We start from the raw sequence: 11397 nt of genomic DNA on the forward strand, positions 1-11397 counted from the left end.
AAAATTGATCAATATTTAATTAATATTTAGGAAATTATAGATATTTTAAAAATAACGTTTGAAAAAAATAATACAAACAAATATAAAAAATAAAATCGCTATTAAAAGTGGGGAAAATGACTTATCAGGATAATTAACTTTTCATTTTGTTTACATTTAGGCAATTTTTTTTTGTATACATTTAACTATTTAACTTGTTAATTTGTTCACATATTATCATTGTCACCTGTTATAGCCATTGACAATGGCAATATGTGAACACATATAACAAGTTAAATAGTTAAATGTGTACAAAAATAAATAAGTTACCTAAATGTGAACAAAACGATAAAGATGATTACCCTGTTAAGTTATTTTCATAGTATAAAACTGATAAGTTGTGTAAAATTTGCTGACTTTAAATCATTTGTGTACAAAAAACAAATACGTGATTAACTTACGTCACAGATGAGTTATTATAGAAATTTCCGTATTCCATTTTTTATCCAAAATTTCGGAAATCCGAACTAATATGTGAATCACTATCCAAAATTTTGAATATGGATCCAGTATTATATGGCTAATATCCGCATATCTAGTTTTGAATTCCCCCTAAGTATTGGGACAAAGAGGTATCTTTTTGCAAATTTGGCCAAACTTGAAGGGCTTCTAGTAATTTTGACGAAAGAGATGCACCACAGGTTGCTGAGCTACATAAAGCCGGTAGATAAGGTCGCCCAGTGCACCAAAAGATGGGACACTGCATTTCAGGAACCTTAGCATCTCCTCTCTCAACACACACCAAATCACTCAAATTCTCCAGATACACGCTTTCTGCTTCCATTCAAAGAAACCATACCCCACCCCCACTGGTAATTATAAATTATTCTAATTATTTGTTTGCATGGCTCTTGAACACAACTTTCTAAAATTACAAAAATCTATGGAATGAGTAATAATCTAGAGTGCTGTTGTGTTGTTCAGATAGGGAAAAAGGTAGGAAGAAGGCTGATACGAATATCAACAGCAGAAGGGAAATGGCAAGGAAACTGGAATGCTGACTATAGCTTCTCACTTCGAGACCTACGTTTGCAAGATCTAGTTGAAGTTGGTGATCCTAATGATGCACGAGTCTTCGTGTCGCTATCTATTCATAGGGTCTCTCTTCTCTCTCTAGTCTCTACTATGCATATCACATGACACTTGTATTGTGTTTGGCATTCACTGAAAACAATATGTTTGATCAGCATGCAGGGTTTGGACTTTCAGTTGATGGGACAATTGACACGTCATTTACCAGAAAGTGTAGCAACTGCTCTTCTCCTTATTGCAGAAAGGTACTTTTGTGTGTCATGGTGGAAAAGGCATATAAAATGTGCTTCTGTTATTATTGTTCTAAAGTGATGTAAAATTTATTGTCAGATTACTTCCAGCTTCAATGTGTGGGTTCTATCATCCAACAAAGATGGTGACTCGAATCAACTACCTGAAATTGGCGGCGATGATCCATCAGTCTCTCCCTCCCTCTCTCTGTCTATATATATAATTTATAAATAAATGTATCTATATGTTTGTGTTTTTGTATGCATAAGATGTATGTGTATGCATTTATAGATATCTCTCTCTTAACATATACACAGAAAGGAGGACTGAAGACATTGATGTCTTGCAGGTGATCTATGTGAAGCCTGGATGTGAAGCAGATCTTGACACGTTAATACAAGACAATATTAGGCTCACTACTGTGAATGTACTATACTACTCTACTTGTCCTCCAAAACAATCTACACTTGACCTTTTTGTGTCAAATATCTTACTTCTTAATTTCAAACTCAACAATTATACAATTTGTGCCATGTGTTTGCAGGAAACATGTTCAGATTTTTGTGAGAAATCAGAACTTGGATTAAATAGTAAGTACTAAGCAGTGAAATTTTGAATAAGTGATTGCCACAACCATACACCAAAAAAAGAAACAGTGTGTAATGTACATTATGTTGGTAGATCAAAGCTCTTATTTCCAGATCTTTACTTCTATTTGCAGATCTTAACAAGGCAAAGACTACAACTGTTGATAAGAGGTGGTCCAAATTATTAGAGCTAAAAAAATTGTATCAATAAAAACATGATATGGTTAGTTATTTATTCATCATAGTCAAATATGTTATGTTCATTAAACAGATAGTCAGATACACAAATGAACACGGTTTATCTAACCATCCAGTTCTGTATCAGATCTATATGAAGCCCAGAAAATCTTTCCGAGCACTCCTGCAAACAGAAGAAGAAGAAGAAGAAAAAAATTGTAGCTCCAAATTTTAGGCTGCAATGTTGTCATTTGTATATATCTTCTTTCATCTTGTTTTCTATATCTGTATGATGTATACACAAAAACATTCTATACATAATAAATACTTATATATATCTGCTAATCATCTACCTTTCTTTATCTCCAAAGAATCAACTATACAAGATAAAATGACACATAAGTTTCCAACTACCATTAGAAAATGAACAGCGGAAAGAAGTGTGACAAGTAATATCCAGCATTTCAAATTGCTATCTAATTGTAATTATGAAAATCAAGGATCATGAAGACAAAACAACATTTAGAAGCAAAAAAGATTAATAGGGATAACTTAATCCTATGTACAGCTCATCTAATGTTAACCATGAAAAGGATATCATGTCATTGGCCAAACAAACTTATGGTCTGTACCACTAATTATATTCCATGATCCATCAGCAATCTCATCAAAAAGTTGGGTCCACCCCCATGATGAGTACCCCACAAAAAACCAGTAGTCAGTCATGGAGCGATTGTGTAACTTGAGATTTTGTATTAAATTGATTGTGGCCCATTGGTCAAGGAAGTAGATGTCTGGTAGAACTTCAGGGTGTTCATCGTTTCCAGAAGATTCTCGAGTTAAGGAAACAAGTGGGAGTTCACGTGCTATGACAGGACCACCGTAAGATAGTGGTGCCTCCTTCAGGGAATCCAACCCTTCCTCGAGTTGTGTAATGGTGTCCCAACTGATATGTTTGTTGATGATCAGACCTTGAAATCCGGTAGTTGTGTTGACTTTTACAATGAGGATTTTGGATTTGGCAAATGGATATATACTCTGAAGCTTTTGGGTTGCAACAAGAATGGAACCAGGTAGTATTTCTTGTACAGATTTAGTGGGGTCGTATGGTGTGTGAGGTCCGATGTTGTTTTTGGTGTCTGACATGTGTGTATAGGAATAGGACCTGTCTTTTAGTAGAATCTCATTGCTTTCCTTTGAGAGTGAAATGTCCTCATATGTTGTTACAGGTTCTGATGGATCCTTAAATGGTTTCTCATTCCATGCTCCCTGTTCAGCTTCAGTCCATAATATACCTAAATCATAGAAAGTACAATGAATCATCTGCTTGAATGGAAGATTGAATATCAAAATAGTGAGGTATTGAAAACGTTTTGCATCTAACATGACCTTACTATGGCCCCTATGATAGAATTTCAGGTGAGAATAGGAAGTACAGAACATAAGAACATAAAAAATTTGACCAATAATTACCTCGCTCCTTGTAAATCCAATGAGAATCACCACCTTGATCAGCAATAAACTTGATGATATTATATACTGAGGTTTCCCCATCATAAGAGATTGCTTCCTTCCTTTCTGCTGGATATAACAGCAGAGATGGGTAAAGATCCCTCTGCATATTCAGACCACATCAATATGCATAAAATTTTGAAATAATGATGAATTCTATTAAGACTCCATTGTTAAAAAAAGGTTCTACTAAGAACCGATACAGATACAAGACGTGAAATCTAAGTACAACATAGAAATGAACATTTAATCAACATTACATAGATGTAAACATGATATCCCATGCCTCTAACATGGAACATGATATACACAGACCTTAACTTTGAATTGAATTTACAAATATGTACAATGACCAAAAGCAAGGGATAAACAAATACCTTAGTTGATGACTGGAGTAGCGAACTACAGTCATTTTCTGTGCAATCCATCATATAGATGACTGGAAGCTTCAATACAGTATTATTTATGTCATCTGCAACACATGTAACCTTCCTTAGCAAAATGATTGTATTGTTCATGTAGCCGTACATTTAGCACTTAAAAACAGAAAGTTATACAAATGAAAATACAGATGTCATCTACAACTTACCATTTCTTGATGAGGATTGCTCATTCTTGAATTGACTTTTTACAATATTGCCATAACCCTTGAATGCCTGATATACCTCACGAACCACAAGTTCTGCCCTTAGACAAAACCCACACCAACTACTAGTAAAAAGCACCAATACATCCTTCTTCCAAGCATTCTCATGAGAACCAGAGTGGCTGCCATTGCCAACAACCAACTCCATAAATGTAAGAGCACTGACACGTGGTATAGAATCAACCTCATGAAAATCTTGATTAACAAATGGAGGACGTGGGGCCTCCTTAGAGTCAGGAACAACAGACTTAGACTGTTGATATGGTACAAGACTTCCATTGAGAAACTTGTGGAGAAAGGTAGATAGAGAAGAATAGCTAAAATCAGCCTCTTCAGGGTAGACATAATGTTGATGTGAAAGAGGATCAATAATCACCAATGATGGAATCTTCAAAACGCCTGATAACCCTTCGAGTAACCGAAATTGTCCATCGACAAAGAAAAAAGAAGAGTTAAAACCTGGTAAGTCCACATCTTTAATAGACAGTTCTTCCAGCTTATCATCATCAGATTGAACATCTGTTTCTGACATTGTGATATCAATATCATCAGAGAGTAGCTGGAAGCCTACATCTTTAGCAAGCGAACTTAATTTTGTTTCTTTTTTCTTCTGAAGAACTTGTGCCAAGACTTCTTGCAAGGAACTACCTTGCAAATTTGAAGCAACATCATCAAAAGTAATATGTTTACCTTCCTTCATGGCCATGATATAGATTTTGTCTTTTAGTGCACTTACCTTAGATGATGTTGACATCTTTAGCTTAGGATGCTGGGAAACAATGAAAGGTTTATGGGGATTGACAATGTTTTGAGCATTCATTTTAGATGGAGTATGATTGTCCAAAGCAAGTTCTCTGAAGATAGTAAGAGATTCCTTGCTTTTTCTTCTAATCTTCAAGGAATCAGATGATCTGTCAATGAAAAGGAGTACTGATGGCCTATCTGAAGGTAAACCAGGATCAAAATCATACTCATCACCTTTGAGCTGCATATTCAGTATCGATCAAGAAATCAGTACAAGGACGATAACAAACTAAGGATCTGTTTCTTTTTCTTTTTTACTTACCTCCATAACAGGTGATTCATTATTCTGTATAATTCTTTTAAAATCACTCCCTTCTTTGAAAATCTTTGCACAGTTAGGACATCCAGCAGAGTAAAGCATCATCAACCATGAACTGGTATCTCCAACAACACCTAAAGATGAAATTAGTGATCTCTCAGAGACTAGGCCAAACTTTAGTCTTTCAGGTGGCAGAAAGAAGTCTCTAACAGAAGTAGTGAAATTGTATAGGGAAGACTCAAACAGCTGGAACTCCTCAAAACCACAGGAAGCTTCATCACTGGATCTCATTTTCTCAGCCTCCAAGAAATCACTCTCATTCAGAGGAGCAAATTCATCAAGTCCAGGAAGTCCACTAAGCTCATCACATGGGATCTTTTCATTTCCCTCCCCCTGTTTCAAAAAAAAATATATATGTGCATTGTTATTACCAGGACCTTCTATTTGCTTTATGGCCTCATAATTATGTGGAATTAGAAACTACCATCCACCTGATTCTTGATCCCATCGGCTGAACTTGGTGCACTGTTTTCTCCATATAAACCTGCTCCAAGAGAAACACCTGCATGATGAAGTTTCCATTAGTTCAATATAATATTACCCCTAACAAGAAAAAAAGTCAAATGCAAGTGTTCTTTCTGGATTTCTGGATTATATCCAGAATAGGTCAACTTATTAGGCCTTAATTTAGGGAGATTGAGTGCAGTAAAATCAGCAGTGATATGTTGTTTGGTGATGGCATATATAAATAATTAAATACTCATCACCTAAATCTATTATTACTTCATTCAGAGATCAATTAAACTGTTAAATATGTGTATGTATGTATCTATGGTATAACATTATACTTTGAAAACATGTGTATGTATCTGGTTAATACTTAATAGAGTAATCTAACTTATTATGACATTGTACTTTGAAAATCTAAACTTGTTTAATTTTGTTACTATTCAGGCATTGTACTTTGTATTAGGACATTATATTTATATTGGGACATTGTAGTTTATATTAGGACAATAGGACCTTCAACTTTTTATTAAGACATTCTACTTTAAAAATCTAACCTATTAAGACAACTACACCTTGAAAGCCTAACCTATTAAGACATTATTATACTTTCCAAATCTAAACTTCTTTGATTTTGGTTACCAATTATAGCGATATACTTTCGGTTTTGTTCTTATTAAGGCATTGTACTTGGTAGTAGAACACTGTTCTTTGTATTAAGACATTGTACTTTGACAATCTAACATATTAAAACCTCATACTATGATATACATGTCTTGTACTATATATACATGGAAGATACCATATTAAACATTCAAATAACACACAGATATCAACAGATCAGCAACAAAAATCATTGTTTTGCTCCATAAAATGATTATAGAGCTATAAAAGAGTACACCAGGGGATAACCTGAACCTCCACCTCAGCACTTTCCAATCTTATAAAGTTTTTTTTTTAAGAAGAGAAGTGAAAAGGTAGGAAGTAATACCAAAAGCATTTTCAGATCTGTTATTCATAACCTTGGCCATCAGTTTGGGTGTCCATCCACAGAACTCCAAAATAAGTAAAGCCTTGTCTGTTGACTTGAGAAAAGTTGTTAGGTCCTCTGTGGTTGATAAAGACTTGAGGGGGATTTCTTCAGGCAAAAGTGACATAAGATAACAAGCAGATGATAATATGCTTTGAACCCGATGTGTTCCTCGATATTTGTATGGCAAAGAATGGCGATAAAATATGATATTTATTTCCATTGTAGCACCGAGAGCATCTGCTAGCATCTTATCATGATTTCTATGAACGAGCATTAACTTCAGAGATGTAAATTCTTCTTTCTTTTTACTGACAATGTGGGCTAATTCCTTCATAAGAGATCGAGACTCCCCAGACCCTGGACAATAAAAGACCTTGTCAGTCATCAGATTTGTGATAGCATATAAATTAGGGTAAAGGTTGAACAACACCAACTATAAGGATAATGGAGTAACAAATTTCATTGGTTTATGCAGGTTATTATCTTATATTATTGATAAGAAGAGGGGTACAAGTCTAAACACAACGACTTATGTAGACCTATTAGATATCGATTGGTAATAGGAAACAACCTATGGATTTATTTATTAACATTATTTTCTCCAAGTATTTGCCTATCCATATGGGATTTTTGGTTTGTTGTTGTGTAGTCCTGAATATTTAAAGAAAATAGTTCATGCAATCATATGAGTGGGATTGTTGGCTAAGAAGAATAGATCCTCCCTTGCAAGGGTAAGAAGTTGTGCATCCTCTTCCTCTTTGTTACCTTTCTCCTATTTGTGCATAATAGGATCCAATAAATTGTTTTACATTCTTGAAATACACGTGGGTATAGGATTTAGCACTGCATGTCATATTTGAATGCACCTACTCATGTTAAGTTAAGCACTTCCTCTAGTGCTAACTCGCATATGAGCTTAAAGAAGATCTCTTCCACATATAGCAGCATTCTTGGTTGCGCTCCAAACTTTCCCACGAAACTTGTGGTCATATATTCTAAATAATGGCAGTAAAAATTGATATATGAAAGATGATCTAAGTTGAAACATGCATTAGGAGGTGATTTTATATTTCTTGAGACATAAGCTACAAATATAAGGAGGGGAATTAGGTAGACAGGAAATGGATAAAGTAACCAACAATACAGCACTGACATAGTGTCATACTCATAATGTGTTGTTCCAGTCTCATTTAGTGTTCCTCCCTCTCTTTCCTTCTACAATCTCCTTCGCTCAACCTCAGCGCTAAAATAGGCCAAAATTATTCATACTCTGCAAGTCTTAAGATAGTTAGACTACCAAGTTAAGCCATCCCAATCTTCAACGATTGTAAATCCTAAGTGTATGCTTAAGTTGCCAGCATATCTTTTGCCAACAACAATAGGCAGCTGTCCTGCAACTCCTATATTGTAAATCACTTTACCTATTCATACTATAGGTCATCATATCAAAATGTTCTACTAGGAGGAGACTTAACTTCCGCATAGCAACGTTATGAATCACTGATCCCTCCTTTCACAAGATGACTCAGATTGTGCTTGTTTTCAACTTCAAAATCAATGTGGATTCTAACTCTTCCTTAACAATCTGATAACTGGTGTAACTCATAACTCAAATTCGTTTCGATAATCACTACGTTTAACGTCAAAAAAGTAGATGTATTCTTGTTTTTCCTTTGGATCCGACTATCAAACGCATATTTCCCACACAGAAATAGATGTTTCACACGATCGGAGTATAGAAATTTATGATGCCAATTTGTGTATGAAATGCAGGTTTTAAATCCAATAGCAAACAATTTCAATGGAGATTTAAAGAGAGAGAATTACATGGCACAGTGACGATGAGGAGGATATGAGGATTTAGACGGATTTGAGATGAAAAGTTGTTTTTCGTAAGAATTTGCCATTGAACTGGTTCCTCTCTGTTGCTGGTGTCGGATTTCGAACGAACCGAGTGGGTTGAAAATGATAAGGAGAGTACGAGGCAGAAAAGAAGCAGTGGAAGTAGCTCCGTTGATGAACAGCTGCGGAGACGCAAATTCAGAGCCGCCGCAGGATTTTTCATTACAAGGCAGAAAGAAAAAAAAATGTGACCAGAGTATTGCCCGACAAAGACCATCAGAGCGTGAATGCCCGTAAATTCGGTTGAATACGGAATCGGATCCCATCCGACCAACCCGAACCGAAACAAACTTTACCATTTCGTTTTCAATTTTTTTTTTAAATGCCTTTATATATATATATATATATATATATATATATATATATATATATATATATATATATATATATATATTAAGGGGGTGTTTGGATAAGGAAAAAATAGGCTACTTATTGTTTATTGCTTAATCCCACTGCAAAACAAATTTAAATGTTTGGATAAGAGTCTTTAAAAATCAGCTTATTGCGGTAAGAATAAGCTAAATAAGCTAATTTTAATAAGCAAATGGGGAATGTTTATTGCTTATTGGTCATTTACTCATATAAGCTGCTTTGTTTGTCAAACACATAAGATGTTTATTGTTTATTGCTTATTCCCACCACAATAAGCTAATCCAAACACATTTAAAAAAAGTGTTTATTCACACCGTAATAAGCAAATAAGCAATAAGCTAATAAGCTAAAAATTATTTATCCAAACACCCCTTAAAGAAGTGAAGCTTATGAACAGTCCCCCCCTTTTTTTGTCTATTTTGGTCCTTTAACTTTCTAATTTTGTCTCTTTTCTGCATTAGGTCATTTTATGTTATTATTTATATTGTTGGTGGGTTTCTTTTGCTTCCTCACAACTTGCTTACGTATACGTGCCCTCTTTTGATTTTCCACCATTTTCTTCTCCAATAAAAGGCTTACATAGCACCACCACCATACATTTCTCAATGGACTTCTCCCATTTTGCTTCCATTTACATTTGTGTTCTTCTGCTCTACTTCTTTGAGAAAACCACCACCACCTCTACGTCCATGTTATGCCCACCGCCCCTCCCTCCCAATCAGCTACTTCACCGCTATATCATAGTTTATAGCCTCGAATTCATCTCCACTCTCCACCCACCGATTGCTTGACAATCGAGCGCTCCCTTCGTCAGCCCTGCTAGCGACGTCTACCATGTCCACATCAACGTATTATGATTATCTTCTCGATTCTTCTGGTTTTTCTTCATCTAATTTCTTTTGCTTCATTCTTTTCTCAATCTTCTCTCAAGCGATGATGAAGCACACTACTATCGATTTTCAGACCGGGGTCGACGTCCTACCGGTGTATCTTAGAATCTTCAAATTATGTCACCGAAGGATGTGTATAATCACGCATTCGCCTTGTCGCGATCGCCATAAGTATCTGAAAAATAACACTTAAATCGTAAGCCAAAGCTTCATGAGTTTCCCCAAAATACGACCACACAACATATAACAATATGCATATTGGATCCACATCTATCTGGCTAGATTACCCCTAAGCCCATAGCATGAGTTTGGTTTACCCACCTGGCCCACAACTAATGTCTGGATTACTCCCGAACCCACAACATAAGTTTGGCTTGCCTTTCTGGCTCAAGGCTTATGTCTGGCTTGCTCCCAGGTGTATTGGCTTCCGCACAGAGCAATATTGCCTCAATCCAATCGTATTATGTCGACATGCGCAACAAATAAACATATAACGACCAAATAGATAATCATGTAGATCTAACAGATCACTACAGCATAACAACATCCTAAATATCAGGATACATAACCTAGTGGTTCGTGCATTGGTGCCTTCGACCCACAAGTACGATGAGGAAAACTTTCGGTTTGAAAGGGAAGGCCCCGGCTTGATCGTAGCACATCCACCCATGTTTCCGCATTATGATGATTTTGGGATTGTACTCTGATAATTGTTTTCTTATAAAGTACTTTTGAATATTTAGAAAAAAAAAAGGATATTGAATGTTGACTTAAAATATAATTAATGTTTTGGTTGAATTAAAAATAAAAATTTTATCTCATAATTTCGGGACGTTACAGAAAAGAGAGCACAAAACATAATTTATAACAAAAACACAAGTTGGTGATCCCATACTCCTCGTGTGGAGTTCCTGGCTTAATTTCCTGATAATACATGTTAAAATACGTCAACAAATTTGTTGGTGAGATCTATAGGTTTTGACTCCATATATAAAAATATATTTTTATATAAAGAAATAAGTATAAAAATGGGAATTTTTATATTTTACGAGACATAAAAATGACCGTGTTTCACCTCGAGAGTTTTTATTTCACTGTCGCGTAAATCATATAAGAACTAGCAACTAATAAGATTTTAGATCCCCAATTTGTCGTATGTTAATTATTATTGTTAATTATTGTATTAATTAGTTTGAAAACCAACGGGAGAGCAGTAAGGTAAATTTCTCTTATTTTCCTTAGCTCTTAACCGAATCGTGAGGGCAATTGATACGTGAGAGGATACTATTCCGATTTTCGTATAGTGTTGGGAATTTTCGGGATTATATAATGATTTATAACCAAACTCGTGACACTACACTTTTTGCACCAACACCAATATAGAGCAAGTTTATGTCATTTACCTC

The 11397-nt window shown here is 35.2% G+C and overlaps 2 protein-coding genes across 2 annotated transcripts; one reads left to right on the forward strand and one right to left on the reverse strand.

The window, feature by feature from the left end:
• The first annotated feature begins 695 nt into the window (after positions 1–695).
• Positions 696–2414, forward strand: LOC145092174 (E3 ubiquitin-protein ligase, putative (DUF177)). Its single transcript, XM_079030085.1, has 8 exons — positions 696–851; positions 964–1137; positions 1227–1316; positions 1402–1491; positions 1652–1729; positions 1847–1892; positions 2024–2112; positions 2215–2414. The coding sequence occupies exons 1-7, from the start codon at positions 732–734 to the stop codon at positions 2098–2100; spliced, it is 675 nt and encodes a 224-aa protein (XP_078886211.1). The 5' UTR covers positions 696–731; the 3' UTR covers positions 2101–2112; positions 2215–2414.
• A 44-nt stretch (positions 2415–2458) lies between these two features.
• On the reverse strand, positions 2459–8928 carry LOC145092173 (uncharacterized). Its single transcript, XM_079030084.1, has 8 exons — positions 8655–8928; positions 6786–7184; positions 5779–5849; positions 5291–5680; positions 4168–5209; positions 3956–4050; positions 3540–3681; positions 2459–3361 (listed from the first exon to the last, which is right to left on the reverse strand). The coding sequence occupies exons 1-8, from the start codon at positions 8890–8892 to the stop codon at positions 2664–2666; spliced, it is 3075 nt and encodes a 1024-aa protein (XP_078886210.1). The 5' UTR covers positions 8893–8928; the 3' UTR covers positions 2459–2663.
• Positions 8929–11397: the final 2469 nt, after the last annotated feature.

The sequence above is a fragment of the Lactuca serriola genome, chromosome 3 (assembly GCF_051521515.1).
Source record: "Lactuca serriola cultivar US96UC23 chromosome 3, Lser_US96UC23_V15, whole genome shotgun sequence".
In the NCBI taxonomy this organism is placed as follows: domain Eukaryota; kingdom Viridiplantae; phylum Streptophyta; class Magnoliopsida; order Asterales; family Asteraceae; genus Lactuca; species Lactuca serriola.